The 26,526-nt window shown below is 36.0% G+C and overlaps 1 protein-coding gene and 1 long non-coding RNA gene across 2 annotated transcripts in view; both read left to right on the top strand.

Moving 5' to 3' along the window:
• DSC3 (desmocollin 3) overlaps nucleotides 1-20,940 on the top strand; it is a 47,428-nt gene extending 26,488 nt beyond the window's left edge. The window contains exons 10-16 of the mRNA XM_011933272.1: nucleotides 7,021-7,277; nucleotides 7,388-7,530; nucleotides 8,531-8,755; nucleotides 11,295-11,519; nucleotides 13,617-13,738; nucleotides 17,458-17,715; nucleotides 20,172-20,940. Of these exons, the coding sequence (XP_011788662.1) occupies nucleotides 7,021-7,277; nucleotides 7,388-7,530; nucleotides 8,531-8,755; nucleotides 11,295-11,519; nucleotides 13,617-13,738; nucleotides 17,458-17,715; nucleotides 20,172-20,369 (1,428 nt within the window). The 3' untranslated portion in view covers nucleotides 20,370-20,940. The remainder of the gene's footprint in view (nucleotides 1-7,020; nucleotides 7,278-7,387; nucleotides 7,531-8,530; nucleotides 8,756-11,294; nucleotides 11,520-13,616; nucleotides 13,739-17,457; nucleotides 17,716-20,171) is intronic.
• A 725-nt stretch (nucleotides 20,941-21,665) lies between these two features.
• Nucleotides 21,666-24,549, top strand: LOC105505436. Its single transcript, XR_001000745.1, has 2 exons — nucleotides 21,666-23,878; nucleotides 24,237-24,549. It is a non-coding gene; the product is annotated as an uncharacterized LOC105505436 (long non-coding RNA).
• The last annotated feature ends 1,977 nt before the right edge of the window (nucleotides 24,550-26,526 follow it).

Genomic DNA, 26,526 nt, shown 5'->3' with positions numbered 1-26,526 from the left:
GATAGTTGCCCTTATATTTGATATTACATCTTAATTTCTGCATCAAGGAAATACTTTTTTTTTTTTTTTTTTTTTTGAGACGGAGTCTTGCTCTGTCACCCAGGCTGGAGTGCTGTGGCCAGATCTCAGCTCACTGCAAGCTCCGCCTCCCAGGTTTATGCCATTCTCCTGCCTCAGCCTCCCGGGTAGCTGGGACTACAGGCGCCGCCACCTCGCCCGGCTAGTTTTTTGTAGTTTTTTAGTAGAGACGGGGTTTCACCGTGTTAACCAGGATGGTCTCGATCTCCTGAACTCGTGATCCGCCCGTCTCGGCCTCCCAAAGTGCTGGGATTACAGGCTTGAGCCACCGCGCCCGGCCGGAAATACTTTTAATATTTTTAGAATTTTAAAAGAAGTTACCATGAATCAAGTTCCTTTTATGTCACAGAAAATGCTAGGCACTTTACATAAGTTGTACGTAGTTTTCACATCCCCTATATGACAAGGTGTTATTATCCCTATTTTACATTGACTAAAAAAAAAAAGCAAACCCCAAAAACACAACCACCACCTAAGGCTGATGAAGGTAAATAACTTCCTCAAAATCAAGCATATATTAACTGTCCACCCGGGAGTACAAACCTGGACTGTTTTGTTCCCAAATTAATTATCTTTCCATTACCGTGTGCCATGCCTCATTAAGCCCACATAGCAGTTTGCATTCAGTATGTCACAGAATCTATTATATCTGCAGCCCCTTATCATGAAATCCAATTATGTTCTCAGATTCATACTTCATATTAAATGCAAATTAACAATAATGTCTAACATTTATTATTTACTAAATGCCAGACACTATGCCAAGTGCTTAACCTGTAGTATCTCATTTAATTGTTTTAAATGTCAATAGAGTATTTATTACATTTATTCAATAATAAAGTCAGTAATTTTAAATTTTTCAGTAAGCAGTTCATTAGTTCAAAGTTCAAAAGAAACAAAAATTCAAAGTTCAAAAGAAACAAAAAGCATGGTGTAAAACGTCTCACTTTTACTTGGTCTGTCAGCCACTCAGCTCTCCTTGGAAGAATTAATACATGCCACCTGTTTCCTGTATATTATTCAAAAGGTATTATCTATACACACAAGCATGTTTAGGTAATCTTATGTTTCTTTTTTAAAAACAAATACATTTTACTTCAATTAGCATGTCTCTTGAGTTCACTACACATACATTGGTAATATTTCATGGTATGGTATGGACATATCATATTTTTTTAACCAGTTTCACATCTATGGAAGTTTAGACCACACCCATGGATATTCTGTATTCCTTATTCTGTTCTTTTCTTCATTCAACAACCTTTCTCTCAAGTCATTACATATTGGTATGTAAATAGCTTTGCTATTTTTTACAGCTATCTATTTTAGACATTACAGTAAAATATCCATCATATGAATGTAAATTATTATTTAACTAGTTCATTATAAATGGAAATTTAAACCATATCAATTGAAATTCTAATTTATTTTCATTATTTCAAAATATACTACAATGAATATACTACAATTTAAATGCAGGATAATTTTCTAGAGATGGAATGGCTTAGTCGAGGACGTGGCTATTTTTTCTGTGGTGGATTTATTGCCTGATTGTCCTCCCGAGAGGTGGTGCATGTTGACATGCTCACCAGAAATGTACACACATGCCTGTTGTAAAATAATTGCCAATGATATTTTCAAGTTTTGGTATTTATCAGTCAAATAGCAAAAAAAAGGTGTTTCAGTGTAGCTGAGCATTCCTTTTATATGAAGACACCATTGAATATATTTCATATCTTCAAGCTCACTAGTCCTGTCTTTTAGCCGCTTTCTATGTTTTGCTCTTCTCATCTCTTAACTATTCATTTATAAGAGTTTTATGGTAGGAAATATTTTTGCAAATATTTTTACCCATTTTTATTGTTGCGTAAGTTTGCTTGTGTTGGTTTTTGACCTCTAGGATTTGTTTTGTTGGCAGGTTTTGCTTGTTCAAGGTCACGATTTATCAGAGGCTTCCATGGTTATGAGATTTGTGTCATTATGATGGTATTGACATCATGAAAGTATTTTATCTGAAATTCTTCTAATTTATTATTGTTTAATTATCTATCTATCCAGTTAAATTTTTGATCTGCATGAAATTGATCCTAGAGCAAATGTGATATGAATCCAATTTTAGTTTTTCTATCTGTTCCAACACAATTCATGTTTTGACATATTTTCATTGTCATAAAATAAGATACATGTATATTTGAGTTTGTTCTTGGCTTTCTCTTTTGTACCATTAATTCATTGTTTATTAATTAGCATCTATATGCTGCTGTATTATTGCTAGCTATTTAAGAATATCAAATGTGTAATATGCATTTTGGTATTTGCAGTGTTCCATGCCATTCTTACCTAGTGATCTTCCTTTGTGGATTTTGTTCTTATGAATATCTTGCTTGTTTGTTCTTCCATGTGAACTTTCAGATCAGCTCCCAAGTTTAAAAATATTCCTTCTGATGTTTTTACAATTATGTTAATTTTGTAGAAAGAGTTGGGGAGAATTAGCATTTTTCTCATAAGTCATACCCAAGATCGTAATTTCATTTTCTCAGCTGTTGTGTCTAATATCTGTCTAGGATTTACATCCATATCCACAAAAATGATTTATCCATAGTTTTTCCTTTTGTATAATTGCTATTAAGTTTTTACTATCAAGCTTTTGCTTGCTTCATAAAAATAATTTATTTTCCTTATTTTTTTCCATGCTCTGAAACAGTGTCCCACAAAACCCCCCAAAAGCATTGAATTAAAAGATTTATTTATCCTTCCAAAACAAGCACGTGTGGTTATTACTCTCATTCTTCTCATTTGCAGATGAGTAGAGTAAATCAAAGAGAAATAACATGCTGCAGCCCATACAGCTAGGATAGGTGATTTGTACCCCACAATCAGGTGTTGAATGTCCAAACTATCTAGGAGAGATAACTCTGTTCGTACATCCAAGATACAAATCCAGATCTGTCTGATGCAGAGCTCTTACTTATAGTTCCCAGGCTATTCTCCTTCTGGCTTGGTATCCTTGCTTCCCTTATGTCGCCTCTTTTCCATACCTGAGTTACTTAGCTTGATAAAACCATTACTTCATTTGCACAAGAGGATCTTCTCTTTTTGGAACCTTAATTCATTTCTACTTTTGGGTGTTTCCTTTTTAAATTATATTCTTCTTCTGACATTACTAGCTCCTTTGCTAATCGTACCTTCTCTTTTCCTTTGAGTCATTCATATTATTTGCTAACATTTTGATTAATAAAATATGCTTTTGCCATGTTATATTATCCTTTTCATATTTTATCCAAACCCTTAGAAAAGCTGAATTATCACAAGGCTCCTTTGATAGCCATGCTAGTCTTTGAAAGTATCTTATTCTTTTCCTTGGGAAAGAGTTGTGATTGTGTGGTTAAATCATGTCTTTAAGTCCTTTTTTTTTTTGGAGATGGAGTCTCACTCTGTCTCCCAGGCTGGAATGCAGTAGTGTGATCTTGGCTCACTGCAACCTCCGCCTCCCCACCTCCCAGGTTCAAGCAATTCTCCTGTCTCAGCCTCCCGAGCAGCTGGGCCTACAGGCGCACATCTCCATGCCTGGCTAATTTTTTGTACTTTAGTAGAGATGGGGTTTCACCGTGTTGTCCAGGCTGTTCTTGAACTCCTGAGCTCTGGCAATCCACTCGCCTTGGCCTCCCAAAGTGCTAGGATTACAGGCGTGAGCCACCGCGCCTGGCGTCCTTAAGTGCTTTTTAATCTCAGTGAGTCACCTTTTATTTGAAAATCAAACCCTATATAATCAGGGTGTTCAAAACCCATCTTTCTGTCATGTAGGCTATGTACCTAATGATGAGTAACCTTTTGCATACTGATTAAGGAATGACATCACTATGTTGTTAACTCGAAAGGAATCTTCCTTTTCCAATGCCCTGGTTCTTCCTTGCTAGTGAGAATTGTATTCAGGGAAAGAGTGCACCTTATTCATTCCTTTATGTCTCAAAGAATTAAGTAGTCAGTAGGCCAAACCAAGAATTGCTCTGGTATACTTCTTTTAGCTGAATAAAGCTTGCAAACATTTTCTTGTTAGTTAGCGTCTCTTTTTATCGCATTACATTGGCTGTTAACAAAAACATACATCATTTACTCCCTTCATTTGCCTCTGTGACAGCTTGAGAGATTACTCAGAATTTAGTGCAAAGCACTTATTTTATGCTGTAGTGTTAAATGTCATTCTTACAACAATTTCACAGAAGAGAAAAGTTAGAGACTAAATAACTTTCCCAGTGCCACACAGCTAGGATGTAGTGTAGACAGAATTTGAACCTAGCTCTTTGACTCTAAGTATACGCTGTCAAGCACTATGTTAAATTCTTTTCCACAGCTGTGTGATCTTGGAAAGTTAGCCTCCGTGTTATCTGTGAAATGGGAACAATACTTCTCTCTGCCTCCCTAATAGCTTTTCAAATATAATATTGAATGTAAAAGCACTTGGTAAACGGTAGGATATTATTATTTTATTTTAAAAAGTTACACTATGTCCTTGAGACTAGTGTTATACTGTTCCATAATGGATAACTTTTCTGTAACCACAAAGCATGAGTGATACGGCCTTTTGCTGAGTTCTGGGTAAACTCATTCCATCTCAGTGGCTTCTGTCTATTTGAGCAGCAGCAGTGATGCATATGGGCTTGAGTGAGGATATTATTCTTGGTCATTCTCAACATGGAGAGTCCTCAGCTCCATTTCCACAGCTATACATTTTCTAGGGAGTTGTCTTCTCAGCGCAGATGTGGGATATTTTTAAACACTTTTTTTAAATGGCGAAACAAAAACGTACCCTGAAGTGGAAAATAATTTACATGTTTTCCTATTAATTAATGGGATTAACTAATCTCATTAATCTTTGGGATTTCATCTCACCAGATTTTTAATTTTGGAGAGTTTTAAGCTACTAAGACAATATCCATCTTAAGCATTGAAAAATGGGACAAAGACACTCAAAGGCTTCAGTGAGTGTTTTTGGATTGAATAGTTGCACCTCCTCCAGTGCAGCCTCTGTTCTCTACATTTCCATCCATTTCTCATTGCCAGCAGTTGCTCTTACTCTCCGTGTGATCACACCAGCGCATGAAATTTGTGAAGCAGTGTTCATCAGCATCAAATGAACAGATATTAATATTTTTTTCCTTGACTCTCCAGTTTCTGGGATACTCAAACAAAATAAAAAAGACTTTACATACATTTTGTAGATTCTAAGATTCAGAAACTTTCTTGACTTTTTAGTGGATTCGTGATATTAGTGTCTCACTCCATTAATACCTAGGTGTGGAGAAAGATTTAAAATAATTGTATTCACCAGTTTTGATTATGTTCAATGTTTAGCCAGTGATTGTTCTGATAAGCAGAAAGAGAAATTAAAGAAAAAGTGCTTCAACTTTATAGTACAGTGTAACATAATGTTTTATGGGTTTAACTTGATTTGTTATCTAAAACTGAATTTAATCAAAGATTGATTTGGAAATCTTTTAGAGACCAGTGAGCCAATTAAGCAGCACACGATAGCATAGGGATTATAGCGTGGGCTAAGGAAATGGGCTAAGGTCAGCCTACCTGGCTTCAAACTCAAGCTCAAATGATTATCTTTTGGCCTTAAAAAAAATAAGTTTATCTCCTTTTCCCATTTTCTGCTCTGTAAAAAGAGGATGAGGCCAATAATACTTAGTTCATAATGTCATGAGGATTTAATGAGTTTATTTTCACTGTTAGAGCAGTGCCTGAGATTCAATGACATTGAAATTAATCACATTGTATTTCCCTTACTCCTCTGTGTATCCACTGTGAAAATTTCATCGGATGAATTATAGACAAAAGCAAATTATAATTCTCAAATTTTTAAAAATTTAATTTTCATAAAAATAGGTAGTGGGCATGGATGGATAAAGGTTTTAACTTATTCATGAAGGAACTAGAAAAAAGACAAGTTTATTCCTAAGAAGAAATGAGACTCTGGATGGATTTTGATAAAAGCAAAAGCAGAAATTAGATGGCTCAGTTAGATGCCTTAGAGGGCAATTAAAACAGATATCTGGGCCCGGGCATGGTGGCTCACACCTGTAATCCCAGCATTTTGGGATGCCAAGGGAGGTAGATCACCTGAGTTCAGGAGTTCGAGACCAGCCTGACTAAGATGGCAGAACCCCATCTCTACTAAAGAAAAAAATACAAAAATTAGCTGAGTATAGTGGCATGTGCCTGTAGTCCCAGCTACATGGGAGGCTGAGGTAGGAGAATTGCTTGAACCAAAGAAGTGGAGGTTGCAGTGAGCCAAGATTGTGCCACTGCTCTCCAGCCTAGGTGACAAAACAAGGCAAGACTCTGTCTCAAAAATGAAATGAAATGAAATAAAATAAAATAAAATTAAATTAAAAAACACCCAGACATTGGGGATATCTTTTCTATGAGACAGAAAATGAAATCATTGCACCTTTTGGTTTTGTGAAAGTCAACATCAAACTTTACAAGAGTTATAAAATGCCTGGGCCAAAGTCAGTAGTAACTGATAAGCCAAATAAAGGCACCTTCCCATACTCAGATGACCCTTAGCCCAGCCTGTTAGACAGTGCTCCAAGGAGGGCCATAAGAATACTGTCATCTGTTTGCATTATTTTTTGAATCAGAATCATTTTCCTTAGTAAGAGTGAAATTTTTATATTTCACTCTTACTATATATAAAAATTCAGGAATTTCTTTTGTCCAACTCTATAAAACCACCTGCAGAAGCTTTTGGACCATTCTTGGTAAAGGCTTAGTACAGGATCCACTCTCTTTCTAGCAAGGGATAAAAGTCAATATTAACAAAATGTGAACATAGAATTTATGCAACACTGGTCAGAATGACAAATGTTCACTTGCCATTTGAAATACCAAATGTATTTTACACTGATAATGACATACATGGACTTTATTTTAAAGCCACTGAATTATGAAGAAAACCATCAAGTGAACCTGGAAATTGGAGTAAACAATGAAGCGCCATTTACTAGAGATATACCCAGAGTGACAGCCTTGAACAGAGCCTTGGTTACAGTTCATGTGAGGGATCTGGATGAGGGGCCTGAATGTACCCCTGCAGCCCAATATGTGCGGATTAAAGAAAACTTAGCAGTGGGGTCAAAGATCGATGGCTATAAGGCATATGACCCCGAAACTAGAAATGGCAATGGTTTAAGGTAAAAATAAATCTATAACCACATACTAATAATTTATTTGTAATCATTGAGATAGTAACTTATTTGAAAACATTTTCTAATGCTAAAGATTATTATTTTTTTATTAACAGGTACAAAAAATTACATGATCCTAAAGGTTGGATCACCATTGATGAAATTTCAGGGTCAATCATAACGTCCAAAATCCTGGATAGGGAGGTCGAAACTCCCAAAAATGAGTTGTATAATATTACAGTCCTGGCAATAGACAAAGGTAAAGAAAGAAGTTTTAATCTGGTATTTTATAAAGGAATTAGAGAATAAAATATAATTATCTTATGCAGTTTTTTTGGTGGTAAGTGTATGGAATTCTTTGAAATTAAAGACTCTTTCTGTCTCTCTTAATTATCTCACAAGGTGAAACTGTTTGGTGATGAGAAGCCATGTTTTATTTATCTTTATACCCCCAATAGGGCAGGACCTTGAATTCTTATATATTTCTGTGCTAGAGGACAAAAATAAAACTGAAATCTAAAACTAGATAAAATGGTCTCATCAGACTTCCACATCTGTTTGTGTCACTTTAAATTGAGCTTTAAGTTGATCTATATGTTCAGCGGAATATTAAGTCAAAGTGATCCTTTTCTTGAATTCTGTTCCTTAAAGTAACTCAGAGTTTTTCAACCTTGTCTTCACATTAAAATAAAAATAATACTCTGTAGCTACTTTGTTAGAATAACTGAATCAGAATCTCTGGTTGTGGAGCCTAGGGATCTTATATTTTAAAAAAATCTTCCTAGTGGTTTGAATATATCCTGGGATTAGAAATCTTATCTGTAACCACTTTACTGCTCATTAACACCTGGCACCTGGAACCCCCAAAAATAGAGATTGAAACTGAGACATTTATTTTTATTTGGTAGTAATTCTGGTAAAAGATTTATTGGCAGTTGTATCTGGTATTATCAGTAGCAATAGTCATTTCAGACTAGCTGCAGATTCTATTTATCCATCTATGTTCTTATTTATTTACCATTTCCTTTAATAATCACTTTATTTAAAAACAGATATCCTATATAGAATGAACCTGGGAGGCGGAGTTTGCAGTGAGCCGGGTTGTGCCACTGCACTCCAGCCTAGGCAACAGAGCGAGACTCCGTCTCAAAAAAAAAAAAAAAGAGTATAATTGAATTTGCTTTGAAATGACCTTTTATTCTTTAAGAAGCTATAAAAGAATTTTAAAATAACACTAAACCTTATTCCTCTGTCCTTAGATAATAGGTCATGTACTGGAACACTTGCTGTGGACATTGAAGATGTAAATGATAATCCACCAGAAATACTTCAAGAATATGTAGTCATTTGTAAACCAAAAATGGGGTATACCGACATTTTAGCTGTTGATCCTGATGAACCTGTCCATGGAGCTCCGTTTTATTTCAGTTTGCCAAATACTTCTCCAGAAATCAGTAGACTGTGGAGCCTTACCAAAGTTAATGGTATTTAATAAAAAATAATGATTTATAAACTCTGAAATAACTGAGAATAACTGGAGGATAGATTGACTTGCTTACTTACACAAAGCATGAAGTAAAACTGAGTCTCATTAATATATTTTAGAAGGATAAACTAACCTTTTATAAATATTGTATGGGGGCTTTGTTATATATAAAATGAAAGAAGTTGTAATTTTTATGAAGGCAAAATTTACATTTACAACAAAGAAAAGCTTTGTTAAAACGTTGGGCAGCTTATCATTAAGACAAACTGTGTGTGTATGTGTGTGTGTTTGTGTGTGTGTGCGTTTTTAAAAATAATACCGGTGGCTGGGCACGGTGACTCATGCCTCTAATCCCAGCACTTTGGGAGCCCTAGGTGGGTGGATCACTTGAGGTCAGGAGTTCAAGACCAGCCTGGCCAACATGGTGAAACCCCCTTTCTGTTAAAAATGCATAAATTATCTGCGCGTGGTGGCGGGCACCTGTAATCCAAGCTACTGGGGAAGCTGAGGCAGGAGAATCGCTTAAACCCAGTAGGCAGAAGTTGCAGTGAGTTGAGAGATGGTGCCACTGCATTCCAGCCTGGGGCACAGAGGGAGACTCCATCTGCTCTCTCCTCACCGATGAGGTGAGGAGAGAGCAGAAGATGTGTAGTTTAAATTGTATTGTAAGCTGACTCTGGAAGTGACGCACTCAGGTGTATAGACTAAGCACTCTAGGGTATCCTGGAAGTGAACTTGGCAGGATATGGAAAGGGATATGAGAAGGACTGTTGAGGGGCTGCTGCCTATTGTAGCAGTTTATGGGGGGTGTCATGTTCTGTACTTCATCCATACTTCACTCTGTTGTTACTGCCATGTTCTTTCATGCAACTGGGCTTTTGTGTGTATAGCTCTATCTACATAGAATATCTCCTTTTCCGATTCTTAGCTTGATATTTATGGGCATGATATTGTTTTCATGATATTTATAAACACCTACTATCTATTAAGCACTAGTCCAGATCCTGAGGATTTATATAGAGACGAACAAGACAGACACAATCCCAGCTGAGATGCTCCACCTCTGAAGTTTGTCTTGAATTGGAAGGAGTGGCACCATGACCCTTTGCTACCTGCATTGCAGTGCCTTTCCTGTTGTATTAACATCTGATTACCTCTCCCTTCCAATACATGAGTTTCCTAGAGCGTTTGCAATTCATCTTTGTACTTCCAGCACCTAGCCTAATGCTTAGTAGATACTAACTGCTTCATAAATGTTTGCTTGTTCAATAATTGATTAGTAATGTGCATAAAAGAAGAAACATACCAGAAGAATTAGTACATCCATGTCATTAGAGTTTAGAAGGTTTTAGTAAGAATGCCAAGAGGCTGGGTGGAAGAAAGGGTGGAATCTGGTGGTGAAGGGCCTTGTGTGCCAGGCTGAGAGGACTAACCTTGGTCCAGTAGGCAACAGCAGTTATGCATTGGGAATGTGCAAGTAAGGCAATGCCATCCCAGGATTTACATCTTTTAAAGGTGACACTGGTGACAGGAGGACAATATAAAGGGAGCATAGGTGAGTGAAGGAAAATTAGAGGCAAATACACTACTGTGAATAAGACATTACTATGGCTCCACTTGTTGTCTTGAGGGAGTGGAGGGATTTCAAGGATCTTACCTTAGACACAGTGTGGTATTGAGTGGTCCTAAGTAAACCCAAGTGGTAATTCATATTCCTCTAGGGAGCCTTCAGGTACGAGGTGCAGCCAAAATCTTCGAAATTCTTACAGCTACAGCAGAGCATTTAATCAAGGCTTAGGAATTGCAGATGACTTCCAGGGTGTGTTTTATGCTACTTTTTCATTTTACTTATTCTATTATAAAAACTCAGGGAGGTTGTAACTGCCATTGAAATTCCGTGGAGCTTTTGGTTAGTTGATAATATGGTCATTAAAATAATGGACCAAGACTATTGGGGAAAACTGACTATCACAGTTGATAAAAGTGAATTGTTATATAGACATTTCTGTTTTGTGTAAGTCTTATAAGTAGCCTGAGTGACATTAATTAGCTTCTGGTACTAAGATTACTTCCAGATACAAGGCGTTAATCGTAAACAATCTATTGTGCTTTGAAAAAATTACCTTATCCATATGAATAATGTGCAAATACTAGAAGGTCAGTGGATAAGAGAATGTGAACTTCAGAAACTATTTGTGTGTACCTGTAGATACATTGGTACTAAAGAAAAATGCTTGAAGCGTATGTTAACAGCCAACCTAACATTATTAGTTTGTATAGATAAACATTACTAGAACACTACTGGGCCACTCCAATGCCAAATTATTTCTTAAGGGCTCCTTTCTAAGGAATTACAAGGGACAACACATATAAGATAATATTAGAGTTTGAAAGGGTTGAAGATAGTCCTCCATTTTTATTTATTTTCATGTGGCAGACAGTTCCTTGAGAATGATGCCTTCAAAAACAAGCGTGATGAAACAAATGCTAAATGATAAATGATCATTAAAAAATAAACTTCTTTTATTTTCTTTCAGACACAGCTGCCCGTCTTTCATATCAGAAAAATGCTGGATTTCAAGAATATACCATTCCTATTACTGTAAAAGACAGGGCCGGCCAAGCTGCAACAAAATTATTGAGAGTTAATCTATGTGAGTGTACTCATCCAGCTCAGTGTCGTGTAACTTCAAGGAGTGCAGGAGTAGTACTTGGAAAATGGGCAATCCTCGCAATACTACTGGGTATAGCACTGCTCTTTTGTAAGTATTTTCACTTTCTGGAACTTAAAATATATAATAACAAATCTAGGTGTGGGAAAAGATCTTTAAAAAATAATCTTCTTGTCCAAGCATCCATCAGGTGCGAGTCTCTTTCCAAGTTCCTTTTGTGTTATTACCTGAGATCTGTTTGAATATTTTCTGTGAAGGGAACATGATCCTTCTTGAGATAAAAGATTTTATGCTTAGACATAATTTTTGAAAATTCCTTAGATTTCACAGAATCTGACAAACAAATAGCCTTCATTTCTGGGTTCCAGTGCCATTCCTTTTAGGGCTAAACAGAACAATCTAAAATTTCTACCTTAGGAAAGTCCACTAAAAACCACTTTCATTCCATATCTTTTTACCATTCAGCCACAGAGTTATGGGAGAAGTTCTGTTCTCAGCAGTATCTCTTCTTGGGTATATCTTGCCAAAAGTAAATTCTGTCAACCTCCTCCAGCCTAGATTAGCTTTGTTTTGTGGTAAGAGTAGAAGTTAAGAACAAAAAACTCAGGAATCAGACTGCCTTGGTTTGTACCCCAGCTTCATTGCTTGTAAGCCATGTGACCTGGGACAAATTACTTAACTGTGCTTCAATTTTCTCATCTGTAAAAGGAATAATTGTAGTAGCCTACCATATAGTGTAGCACTGAATATTAAATAAGGTAATGCATGTGAAGTGCTTAGAACAGTACATAGTAAATTTCTAATGTGTTCATTATTTTTCATCAAGTCAAAAAATAATCATATATCAAATACCTACTGTAGGCAGGAAACAGTTCTAGGTGCTTAGGAAAAATAGGGAAGGTCAAACAAACAAACAAACAAGCAAAAACAATCAATCTGCCTTGTGACAGTTAATGAATAAATTAAATGCTATGGAGGGAAAAAAAAGAGAGGCAAATAATTAGGATCTGTAGTGCCATGGAATGTGTTGGTGAGGGGGGTATTGGTGCCAGTGATTGCAATTTTCAATAGAGAGGTCAGGCCCGAGAAGATTATTTTTAATGATTTTTGGAAGAGGTGAAAGAGTTAGCCAGGTGGAATGCCTGGGGCAAGAACTTTCAGTCAGAGAGGGAAGTCAGTGGAAAGGCCCTAATTTGTGATTATGTCTGGAGAAACCAAGGAGTGGCAGGGAAACCAGTGTGGTGAGAGTGGACAAAGGGAAGAGGATTAGGAAATGGAGCCAGAAAGGTAGTGTGGGGCCATGTAGGGTAGGCAAGAGTTGTCACACTTTTTCTGTAAAGGACTAGATAGTATATATGTCAAGCTTTGCAGACCATGTGTTTTCCATTGTATCCAATCAAATCTGTCCTTGAAAAATAACACTGCTATAAAAATATATAAATTATGGGCATTACTGTGTTCCAATAGAACAGTACATATGGACTGTAAAATTTGAATTTCATGTAATTTTCACATTATAAACTCTTATTCTTCTGAATTTTTTCAACCATTTAAAAATACAAAGTCTTAGCTCATAGACCATACAAAAATATGTAGTGGTCTGAGTTTGGGGATTTTGCCAATGCACTATAGGGTCTTTTAGACCGAAAGAATTGTTGTTGTTATTATTCTTAGTTTAATTATCATGTCTTTTCAGTCTCCCACAATTATGATTTAGAATAAGAATTCTTAATAGGCAAGATGCAAAGTAGGTTCAATTAAGATAGTCTTTTCTAGGAAAACAGTCTGTCTTTTTCATGTTTTTTTGTACACAATTCTTTTTTTACATTTTCATGTGGGGAAATTACTTTGGAGGGAATCAATAAATTTTTTCAAAGTCTTTGTCTTAAATGTCGATGATTTCTTTTCTTTATATATTGTTTAACTCATAATTCTAAGTACTTTATTTCGATGGGCAGAATTCAAACAATTAGAAAGAGATATTAAAAAATACAGATGATTGTTTTTGATTCTAAAATCTAAGCTAGCTGGTGGCATGTTAACTTAGAACAGCCAAGATAATTCATGGGAAGCCATGCTTAGTGGCTTTATCTTCTACTTTGATCCTTAGGTCATAAGAAATAAATGATGATGATTTTATTCTATGTATGCTAAAATAAGTTATTTTATTTTTATTTTTAAATTCAGCTGTATTGTTAACTTTAGTATGTGGAGTTTTTGGTGCAACTAAAGGGAAACGTTTTCCTGAAGATTTGGCACAGCAAAACTTAATTATATCAAACACAGAAGCACCTGGAGATGATAGAGTGGTAAGTAATTTTTAAATAAATATGTATTTGTATCTCTGATAATTTATTTAATTCATCTTCATAAACTCATTTCAGAATTTAGGAGTTAATTTATATTTTTAATTGAATCAGATTTAGTAGGCATAAATATTGTCTGTCAATATGCAAATGTTTAAATAGTGGTAATTTATTAAACTTCTTGATCCAGATGTATTGTTTTAGTTATCTTTTTCGCACTCTAGTGTTATAGTTTCAACTTGTTCTTTGATGGTGAGAATTTATTATAACAATAATTTGTTTTGCCTGCACTCTACAATGCATATTTCCAGATATAATTTGTTTATGTAACTTGTTAACCATTTATAATGGGGAAAAAAGCTTGCTAAAAGTTCTCAAGTTAACTAGGAAAATATCAATGAGATATTTCTAAAAGAAAGGGAGAGGGGTCTGGAAGACTACTGCCACTCTTTCCTTATATATTTCTTGGGACTTCTGAGGTGCTTTTATGCTTCTTGTTTTGTGTGAAGTATATATATATACACACACACAAAAGTACTTACAAGGCATGTTCTGTCCTCAAAAATATGTCAACTTATTTATGAGAACTAGATCCCACTTTTATGGAAAAGCAAAATAGGAACATGACCATAAACCAATATGAGAAAGCACTGTCAGCGTTCAAAAATTCCTATGATACCTATGTGTACTCATGTAGTTTGGATCAACCAGATAGGCTAGTGACAAGAGGTACAGCTTATTTGGTAACTTAAAGAATAAGAAGGGTTTGAAAGTGAAGAGATGGTGAGAATAGCTAAAGGAGAGAAAAACAGCATAACCTATAAGACTTTTACTTAGTATTTGTTCTTTGCCATTTAATGTTAGAGCTGATTATATTGAGTGGCCACTTCACAATATTTACCTGTTCTGTGTTAGGAACACTTCTAAAAGGGGCTTGGAAATATTAATTTATACAAAAACATAAAATTTCATCTTGAATCTATAAACTTGGTTTAATACAATGAGTAAAAGTGATCATTTTAGCTTTGGATCTGAATTTCATTTGAAGGCATGCACATGGGGTTAGGAGTTGGGTGAATAATCAGGACTGGAAAAGTCAACTTGGAAATTATTGACATAGATAAGGAGTTGTTGATATCCTGTGAGAATGAACTTTGGGAAATGCGACTGTAGGAGGACAGAAAGGAGCAGAGAATAGAAAATATGAAAGCTAGTTCTGTAGGCTCAGCATTGCTTTAGTTTGTTTTAAATTCCTCTTTTATCCACTTAGAAATATGATCTTTGAACTTGTGTTTATTACAACAAAACTGTACCATCAAGAAGATTTAATAATGAGGAGAGCTTTTTTTCCTTTTTTGTAATTGAATTTTATTGTAACAGCAACCTAAGTAAAAAAAATATAGGGTAGCACTGCCACCAAATGGCTACTTTTCAATTCTTTTTTTCTGGTATTTTTTTCTAAGGCAATATAAATATGACTTTGTAGATATATTTCAGGCGCATTAAATCATCTGTACTTGAAAAATCTTTCAGTTTAGTTAAAGACTGCATTTTAAGTAGAAAAGTATTTAAATTGATAAGAAGGTGGCACGAAGGAACCTGAATGTAATGGAGGTTCTTGCCCTGAAAGTAACGTAACTGTTTGTAATGAAAACTGACATGTCGACGTTACCACTGTAACTAAACTTCTGTCCTATAGCTCAGAGGGTTGGAGTGAAGTTCCAGTATTAAGTTAATGTTTAATGAAGACTTTTTCATTTTAAAGCATTTCCTTGACTCTTTGTCATCCTCTAGTTCCCTCCACATCTCTCTTTTTCTTTCAAACTGAACTTTTGGAAAGAAAAAAGTATATTTGATTTCTCTATGATACTACTTCCTGCTTACCCAGCACTCCTTGGAAATTCTTTCGACAAAGGTGATCAATGGCTGTTCTTTCACTTAAATCCAATGGACACTTATACTTTAATTGAACCCATTCTTACCTGGCTGTGATTTTTCTGTTGTTGTTAACATCATTGGCTGCTCCTACTCCTTATCATATTCTCTCTTCATGGCTTCAGAATCCTGCCTCTTTGGTTTTCTCTGTTGTCTCAGTGGCTACTCAGATCTGGCCTGTCACAGCTGTCTCTTACCTACCCCTTAAAATGTGATTTTTCTTGTGGTTCTATCCTTAGCCCTTTTTTCTTTTGGTTGACAATTTTCTCGGGATAGGTCTTCTATTCCCATGGCCTCAACTATCACCTATTTGGGAGTGACTCCCAGAATTATATCTCCAGCTCAAAGCTCTCATCTGAGTTCCAAATCTGCATATTCATATATTCATCTTGGACATCCCACATGTTTCTAAAGTTTACCGTATCTAAACTTTAGTTGCTCACTCTCCTCTTGCCCATAAGCACATCTTTCCTCCCTGTTTCAGTGAGTTGTACCATCTACCTATTTGCTTTCATGGAACACAAAAGAATAATTTCTGACCCTGTCCTTGATTGCCTCATCAATCTAGATACTTGTAGACTCTCTATGGAGTCCACCTACTTCTTTCAATCATGACTGCTTCTACCTTGGCTTAAGTCCTTATCATTTTCACCTGGAATATCAGATCAGATCAGATGCAGTGACTGCCATCTGACCTCCATGACACTAAATTTGTCTTATTTTTCTTCCATATTATTGCCTAGAATGATATTTTTGAAATGTGTTTCCCTCTGTAATGAGTTAAAATTCTTCACAGTCCCTATAATCTTCATAATAAAGTATTTTTTTTTTTAGCATCGCATATAGATCTTTATATATTATGGCCTTTTATAACCTCTCCAGCCTCCCCCCAACGCCAATCTTATGTGGTAGCTGTTCTCAACTGATTGAAGTTGGGGACCCCTGAAGGATATTGTTTGCCTGTTGCCTCCAGACCCTTCTGCAGTGGTTGCCTTGTTTGTCCCACTCCTCCTAGTCCCTAGTCTCTTAGCTTAGAGTTTTTCCAGTCTATTTCACTTACCCTGTTTGGATTTGAATTTTAATGCTCTACTTCTGTGCTCCTGTAACATTTTGTGCTCACCTACATCATAGAGTAATCACATTCTTAAAGTATTTGTTTTTCTCTCTCCTTGGAATAAGAGCTTCTTTGAGCCATGGAGAGACTATGCCTATCTTTATATCTCTAGGCTTTTGCATTTGCTATGGGTGAAATTTGTCCCTAAAAGCTGATGTGTTGGAAACTTAATCTCCAATGCAACAGTGTTGAGAGGTGAGACCTTTAGCAGGTGATTAGATCATGAGGGCTCTGCTCTTACGAATGGATTACTGTCCTTATCATGGGAATGGGTTTATTATCGTGAAAGCTTATTGTAAAACAAGTTCAGTCCCCTGTTGCTCCTCTCTTTCTCTCTCCCTCTCCCTCTCACGCTTGCTCTTTTGCCCTTCCACATTCTGCCATGGGATGGGCCCTCGCCTAACGTGAACTCCTTGATCTTGGACTTCCCAGACTTCATAACTGTAAGAAATAAGCCTCTGTTCTTTAAAAATTACCCAGTCTCAGGTATTCTGTTATAGCAGCACAAAATGAATGAAGACAGCATCTGGGCGCATAATTAGAAACTGATAAATATCTGTTGAATGAATGAATGAATAAAAAGGTTGAATAAATGTCCTCTCTCCTTTGCCTTCTTATGACAACTTAGAATCCATTTCCTCTCAACATGAATTATTTTATTTTATTATTTCAGTGCTCTGCCAATGGATTTATGACCCAGACTGCCAACAACTCTAGCCAAGGTTTTTGTGGCACCATGGGATCAGGAATGAAAAATGGAGGACAGGAAACCATTGAAATGGTGAAAGGAGGAAACCAAACCTTGGAATCCTGCCGGGGGGCTGGGCACCATCACACCCTGGACTCCTGCAGGGGAGGACACACGGAGGTGGACAACTGCAGATACACGTACTCGGAGTGGCACAGTTTCACTCAGCCCCGCCTCGGTGAAGTGAGTTTCCTTACATGTTTTGACTCTAAAATTTAAACTTCTGAATGGAGAAAAGTAGAAAATTCAAATTAACATATATTTTCAGAAACTGCTTTTCCTTATTTTTCTGTGGGCCCTCTCTTGCTTGCTCTGTTCATTTTCCTGTGCTCTTTGATTTTGTTACATTATTTAATTTAAAAGAGATTTTATTTCACTTGTCATATTTCACTTAATTTATAAAATCCCATAAATATTGGAGGTTTTTAATATTCTTTACTAACATCTCACTTTTAGTTGTGTATTTGCCTCATGAACCCTTTTGATATAGAAGAATGTGAAAGCATTTCTACTTCCTCACAATTACAAACTTTTCACATGAAATCTGTATTTCTCTGTGAAAACACAAACATTTGAATGCAGTTTTAGGATAAAGATTAAATAGCATGATTTATATATTTTTTATTTTATTGCAAATTGACAAAATATAATTGAATGTGTTTATGGGGCACAAAGTGATATTATGATTTATGTCTGCAATGTAGAATGACTAAATCACACTTAACATACACATCACCTCAAATACTTATTTTTTTGTGGTGAGAACATTTGAAATGTACTTTCTTTGCAATTTTGAAATATGCAATATAGTATTATTAATTATCATCACCATTGCAGAACATGTTTTAAATATACAAAGCACCATGCAAATGTAAAGTGCTTTTATTCTAAGGAAAGCAAGAATGTGAAAGAAAGGAGGAATTAAAATAAGAAATTCTCTGTTCATACCAAAATCCCCTATGAAGCAGAAGCTTTTTTCTTTCCTTTCTTTCTTTCTTTTTTTCTTTCTTTCTTTCTTTCTTTTTTTAAAAAAAAAAAAAAAGACAGGGTCTTGCTCTGTCTCTGAGGCTGGAGTTCAGTGGTGCAATCTCCGCTCACTGCAGCCTTGACTTCCTGGGCTCAGGTGATCCTCCTATGTTAGCCCCCTGAGTAGCTTGGACTGCAGGTGTACACCACCACATCTGGCTAAATTTTGCATGTTTTGTGGAGAGGGGATTTTGCCATGCTGCCCAGGTTGGTCTCCAATTCCCAGTCTCAAGTGATCCACCCACCATGGCCTCCCAAAGTGCTGGGATTATAGGCATGAGCCACTGGGTCTGGAAAAATCTGCTATGAAGCTTTTAAAATATACTGATGTCTGTGTTCTACTCTAAAAGATTCCTATTTAATGAATTTGGGCTTTCTTGTTTGTTTTGTTTTTGTTTTACATTTCTGAGATGATTCAAATGTGCTGCTAGATAGAAAGCCACTGGATTAGACACTCGTCGGAACTAAAGTTTTACCTCTTTTATCAGAGGACACCAGTGCCATTGCAGGACAAACAGTGGACCTTTCATCCTTGGATGGAATGCAAATGGGTGATATTCTGGTATAGGGTTGTAGGTTATGTATCCATAGCATTTTGGAGGGTCAAATTCAAGTGTTAATTCTTTTTCTACTTCTAGACAGTCAATATTCATGTAAGATCAGGTTGAGATGGAGTGAAGCTTAAGACATAGTCTTGGGAGGGTTCCTCAATTGCACACCAGGTAATGGGAGGAAAGGCTAACAACGTCATGAAGAAAGAACGTAAGTCATGCCAATGAGCTCCACATAGGCAAGGAGTGGGCACCCAGGTGAGGAAAAGGAGGAGACATGGCAGTTGATGAGTTGGCAGACAGGCCAGTGGCAGACAGGGTAGACGTGGCTGAATGCATGGCGTCTTTATTACAAAAGCCCCGTTTTTGCAATATGGGTTCTGTTCATTCTTTTTAATTTCATTGAACTTTTCGGTGCATATATATATATTGCCATGTTTTCGGTATCTTGGAAACTTGATTCTGAAGTTAAATTGGTAAATCCTACCTACTTTATAACTGCATATAATAGTGATTCTAGTTAAAATGTATTGTACATTTAATGTGTGCTGGGCATAATATGTGTATTATGCGTTATTATTTTGTCATTAATTTCTAAAATAATCTCGTTAGGTGGTCACTGAGATTAAAGGATATTTGGTTACTTGTCCAAAATCATATAGCTAGTTGGTAAAGCCAGAGCTTTGACTCACAACCAAGACTGTTTGACATCCAATCTCAAACTCCCAACCAGTATGACTATTGTCTCTATTTTTTGGACTAACCCGACCTCTATGTGTAAAATTTAGGGATAAGCGTTTAATGATAACTTGAATGTACTTAAATATAACACTTGTATACATAATTTTTTACTGATATGGATTATTAGAAATGTAAACTATACTGACTTTATGGTATGGTTGTGATACAGACCAATCATGTGCATTTTTTGTGTGTAGGAATCCATTAGAGGACACACTGGTTAAAAATTAAACATAAAAGGTAAATACAAATAAATTTTATGTTCATATATTGAAGTTGTTTAAAACTATAATACAATTCATTTTCTTTTAAATTTTACAGAAATTGCATCGATGTAATCACAATGAAGACCACATGCCATCCCAAGATTATGTCCTTACTTATAACTACGAGGGAAGAGGATCTCCAGCTGGTTCTGTGGGCTGCTGCAGTGAAAAACAGGAAGAAGACGGCCTTGACTTTTTAAATAATTTGGAACCCAAATTTATTACATTAGCAGAAGCATGCACAAAGAGATAATGTCACAGTGCTACAATTAGGTCTTTACCAGACATTCTGGAGGTTTCCAAAAATAATATCGTAAAGTTCAATTTCAACATGTATGTATATGATGACTTTTTTTTCTCAATTTTGAATTATGCTACTCACCAATTTATATTTTTTAAGCAAGTTATTGCTTATCTTTTCCAAAAAGTGAAAAATGTTAAAACAGACAACTAGTAAATCTCAAGCTGCAGCACTGGAATTAAGGAATTAAGCATCTGCTCCTTTTTTTTTTTTTAACAGATATTTTAGTAATAAATATGTTGGATAAATATTAGTGCAACAATAGCTAAGTTATGTTAATATCACATTATTTTATATTCACTTTGAGTGATAGTTTAAAACATAAACAAGAAATATTGAGTATTACTATGTGAAGAAAAATTTGGAAAAGAAACACTGAAGACTGAATTAACTTAAAAATGTTGCAGCTCATAAAGAATAGGGACTCACCCCTACTGCACTACCAAATTCATTTGACTTTGGAGTCAAAATTTGTTGAAGTGCCCCATAAAGTAACAATTTTCCATAGGAATATAGTTGGAAAAAAATGTGTGTACATATATTATTATTAATCAATGCAACATTTAAAACGAAATGAAAACAAAGAGGAAAATTGTAAAAACTTGAAATGAGGCTGGGGTATAGTCCTACAATAGAAAAAAGAGAGAGCTCCCTAGGCCTAGCTCTTAAATGCTGCATTATAACTGAGTCTATCAAGAAATAGTTCCTGTCCAGTTTGTGTAATTTGTTTAAAACTGTAAACAAATTAAACTTTTCTGATTTCTGTGGAAACGAAAGAGGGAACCCGATGGAACAGTAGGTTTGCTTTGCAGTCTGTTTCAAGATTTCTGTATCCACAAGTTAGTGGCAAACTTGAGAATACTCGCTATAGCTAGGGTTCCCTGTTTTTTGGTAGTAAGGGTCCAGAGATGAGGTGTTTTTTTGGGGAGCTAATAACAAAAACATTTTAAAACTTACCTTTACTGAACTTAAATCCTCTGTTGCTGTTTCTGTTCTCTCTTATGTTGACCAACATCTTTTAAATTTAGGACAAAATAACCATGTCCTCCCTGAGTATAGAGGCTAGAGGGAGCTGAGGGGCGGATCTCACTGAAAGCACCCCGGGGAGGTTGAGTGTCCTTAGGCCTAAGCCCCACAAACTTGACACCTGGTCAGGGCCTGAGAGCTACAAAATTTCATTTTTCTCCTTACCGCCCTTCTTCTGAGTGGTATTGGCGTGAATCAAGGAAAGCCAGGCCTCGTGGGCCCCCTTCTTCCAGGTTTCTGCTAACATTGTCAGCAACACCTCCAGCAGAGATTCCCTTAAGTGACAAATACTCCAGGTTTTCCACCATCCTTCAGTGTGAATTAATTTTTAATCAGTTTGCTTTCTCCAGAGAAATTTTAAAATAATAGAAGAAATAGAAACTTTGAATGTGTAAAAGAAAAAGATCAAGTTGTCATTTTAGAACAGAGGGAACTTTAGGAGAAAGCAACCTAAGTAAGGCATTTGGAAGTCAGAGGGCAACATGAAGACGCAGGCCTTCTAGGGCAAGGAGAGGACACAAGGACTATGGGTGAGAGTAAAGGCAACGTCATCTGCTTCATACTTTTCCCTAGGCTTGGCACTGCCTTTTCCTTTCTCAGGCCAATGGCAACTGCCATTTGAGCCCGCTGAGGGATCAGCCAACCTCTTCTCTATGGCTAACCTTATTTGGAGTGAGAAATCAAGGAGACAGAGCTGACTGAATAATGAGTCTGAAGGCATTTGCAGGATGAGCCTGAACTGGTTGTGCAGAACAAACAAAGCATTCATGGGAATTGTTGTATTCCTTCTGTAGCCCTCCCTCTGGGCACTAAGAAGGTCTATGAATTAAATGAGTATCTAAAATTCTGATTTATTCCTACATTTTTTGTTTTCTAATTTGACCCTGAAATATATGTGTTTTAGATTTACACTTTCTATTTTCCTTTTTTTTTTTTTTTGAAACGGAATCTCGCTCTGTCGCCCAGGCTGGAGTGCGGTGGCGCTATCTCGGCTCACTGCAAACTCCGCCTCCGGGTTCACGCCATTCTCCTGCCTCAGTCTCCCGAGTAACTGGGACTACAGGCGCCCGCCACCACACCCGGCTAATTTTTTGTATTTTTAGTGCAGATGGGGTTTCACCGTGTTAGCCAGGTTGGTCTCGATCTCCTGACCTCGTGATCCGCCCGCCTCAGCCTCCCACAGTGCTGGGATTACTTACAGGCGTGAGCCGCCACGCTTGGCCTTATTTTCCGTTTAAAGTTTTCTTATTTTAATGTAATCATTTTGAACATGTGTGAAAGTTGATCATACGAATTGGATCAATCTTGAAATACTCAACCAAAAGACAGTAGAGAAGCCAGGGGGAGAACACTCAGGGCACAAAATATTGCTCTGAGAATGGAATTCTCTGCAAGCCTCGTTGATGAAATTGTCTACTGTAACCAGAAGCCAGTTATATTATCTAATGGCTACTGAAACACCCACTGTGGTTTGCGCACTCCCTCACTCGCCAATCAAAACGTGCCACCTTCCCAAGACCTTCCTAGTGCCGACAAACTTTCTCAAAGAGCAACCGGTATCACTTCCCTGTTTATAAAACCTCTAACCTTCTCTTTGTTCTTTGAACATGCTGAAAATCACCTGGTCTGCATGTGTGCCGTAGTTTGCAATTCTTTCATCTCAAATGAAAATTTAATTTCAGGGATTCATTTCTATGTTTTATTTGACTTTCCCATATGTAGTATTATCATTTCCTTATATGTGTAAGGTGAAATTTATGGTATTTGAGTGTGCAAGAAAATATATTTTTAAAGCTTTCATTTCTCCCCCAGGGAATGATTTGGAATCTTTATGTAAATGTACAGATTGTTTTTTTCTTATTTTTGTAAGGAAGCAGCTGTCTAAAATGCATTGGGATTTGTTTTGCAATGTTTTAAACAGAGCTTTAATATTGCTGTTAAAAGAAGTTCCTTTGCTTTTAAAGAAACTTGGCTGCTTAAAATAAGCAGAAATTGGATGTGTAAAGTAATATTTACAGATATGGGGGGATGTAATAAAACAACATTAACTTGGTTTCTTGTTTTTGCTGTATTTAGAGATTAAATAATTCTAAGATGATCACATTGCAAAATTGTGCTTATGGCTGGCATGGAAATAGAAATTCTCAATTATGTCTTTGTTGTACTAATGGGGACTATTTTGGACAATGGGTCATTATCAAATTGTCGGCATCATTAATATATATTGTAATGTTGGGAAGAGATCACTATATTGAAGCACAACTTTACAAATGAGTATCTATGTATACATATGTATAACACATTTTGATTGGGTATTAAAAGTATTAGAAGGTGGTTATAATTGCAGAGTATTCCATGAATAGTACACTGACACAGGGGTTTTACTTTGAGGAGCAGTGTAGTCAAGGGAAAACATGAGTTAAAAAGAAAAGCAGGTTTGTTACATATGTATACTTGTGCCATGTTGGTGTGCTGCACCCATCAACTCGTCAGCACCCATCAATTCGTCATTTATATCAGGTATAACTCCCAATGCAATCCCTCCCCCCTCCCCCACCATGATAGGCCCCGATGTGTGATGTTCCCCTTCCCGAGTCCAAGTGATGTCATTGTTCAGTTCCCACCTATGAGTGAGAACATGCGGTGTTTGGTTTTCTGTTCTTGTGATAGTTTGCTAAGAATGATGGTTTCGTGTACCCTAGAACTTAAAGTATAATAATAATAAAAAAAAAAGAAAACTTTTCCCAAACTGTGGGCACTAATATTTCTCCTAAAAAAAAAAAAGAAAAGCAGGCAATATTGCAGTCTTGATTCTGCCACTTACAGCATAGATAACGCCTGAACTTTAATCGCAAGATGATCTAACCAAAAAGGTGCTCTGTGCTTCACAGTGAATCTTTTCCCAGTGCAGGAGTGTGCTCCCCCAAAAGCGTAAGACTGATCATTTAAAAAATGTATTAGTTATATCAAAAGCCTTAAATTTTAATATAGGTTGAACCAAATTTTCAATTCCAGTAACTTCTATTGTAACCATTATTTTTGTGTATGGCTTCAAGAATGTTCATTGGATTTTTGTTTGTAATAGCAAAATACTGGATAAATTTCACGTGTCCCTCAGTATTGATTTGGTCTGAATATTGGGTCATAATGGTTGAGAAGCATGGACGCTAGAGCCGGAATGCTTGGATATGAATCCTGGATCTGTCACTTACTTTCTGTGTGACCTCTGAAAGGCTACCTATTTCTTCTCTTAGCTTTCTCATTAAAATCAATGAACAATGCCAGCCTCATGGAGTCGCTGGATGATTAAATTAGTTAATATACTTAAAGTACATAGAACCCTGCCTACACATAGTAAAATAATTACAAGTGTGAGGTAGTTGGTAAAATTATGTAGTTGGATACTACAGAACAATATCTAATCTCTTTTTAGGGAAATAAAGTTTGTGCATATATATACATATACATATACATATATATATACACATATATGTGTGTGTATATGTGTGTATATATACATATATGTGTGTGTGTGTGTGTGTATATAAAATACCAAAACATGATTTCCAGACAATGGAATCGATAATTTATTCTTTCTGTATTGATTTTTTTCACAATGAACACTGATAACACTTATTTTATTTTAAGTTCCAGGATACATGTGCAGGATGTGCAGGTTTGTTAGATAGGTAAACGTGTCCCATGGTGGTTTGCTGCACCTATCAACCCAATAGCATTTTTAATTTAAGAAAAAGGTTAATACCAGACTAGACAGTTTCTTTTGGCTCTTATACTATTTAGAATTAGGCTCAGTTTCATAGACAGAAAAATTAAATGGTATTCAGAATATGTTTACAGGCTTCTCTATTCGACAGATTATTTTGATTGCAAAGGTTTGAATCTCAGAACCTTCTTTTCCCTTTACTTAAAAAAAGTGATAAAATTAATAAAACATGGTTATGAGTGGTTAAAATTCATCATTTTCACCATTTTAAAGTGTATAATTCAGTGACATTTGAAATGTTGTGCAACTGTTACCACTATCTAGTCCTGGAACATTTTCATCACCCCAAGAGGAAACCTTTTAAGCCATCATTCCCCTCTTCCCCTCCCTGTATTATTCCCTGACAATCACTAATATCTTTTGTGTCTCTATGGATTTGCCTATTCTGGACATTCATATAAATGAAATCATACATATGTGGCTTTGTGTGTCTGGCTTCTTTCACTGAGATGAGGACGTTTCATGCATCTCTTTACTTGGGAATGAAATCCTAGAATATCTTAAAGGACTTGTTCAGGCTTTTCTCAGGGACAAATATGATTATCAGTCTTCTCTCAAACTCAAAATGCATATTTTTAAAAGGAACGTCAAATGAGATAAAGCAAAAATCGATCTGACAATAAGTATAACAGCATGTACAAATACTTGTTATTTGTGCAAGTATCATATCTTCTTGGCAAAAATTTTCAGCTATAAAAATTGGTTAGCATAAATGGTCACAAAGAAAACTGACAATGCAAATACTATAAATGGTTTAATTTTATATAAGGGGCCAATCAATCAAATGATTCAATTTTTATTGTAAAATATAAGCAGAAAATAATTCCTATTCAAATAATTTTAATGAAATAATTTAAAAAATTAGTTTAACTTTGCTTTGGAAAAATTAAAATTGTTAATTTTATTTAAGCTTAAAATACCTTATGGATAAAAATTTATAAATCCAGGCATAATTCTAATTATGGTGTCTATACTCAAAAGGGTAAAACCTTCTAAAAAGTTGAAACTTGAGTTGAAAATCTGCTGTTGTTCAGATCTGAACTATCTAAATGGATCCATCTTTCTGTCAACCTGCTCTATACGTTAGTCAGCATGCTGTCTAAAATAGAATCCATTCTGGAGGGTAATGTCTGCTGAAAATAACATGCTACATTCCTGTGCCAGAACGCGTTCTGTGTAACACCACTGAACATCTTTAGGGAGTCCTTGCCTAGACTTTCTACATTCATGACTGAGAGTGGCTTGCACTAAAATACTAGCCTCTGCTCTAAAATAAATTCACCAAAAAAGTAGCAGCAT

Source organism: Colobus angolensis, unplaced genomic scaffold, assembly GCF_000951035.1.
Source record: "Colobus angolensis palliatus isolate OR3802 unplaced genomic scaffold, Cang.pa_1.0 Scaffold125, whole genome shotgun sequence".
Taxonomy (NCBI): domain Eukaryota; kingdom Metazoa; phylum Chordata; class Mammalia; order Primates; family Cercopithecidae; genus Colobus; species Colobus angolensis.
The sequence above is the reverse complement of the archived record's forward strand: the minus strand, read 5'-3'. Positions and strand labels throughout refer to the sequence as shown.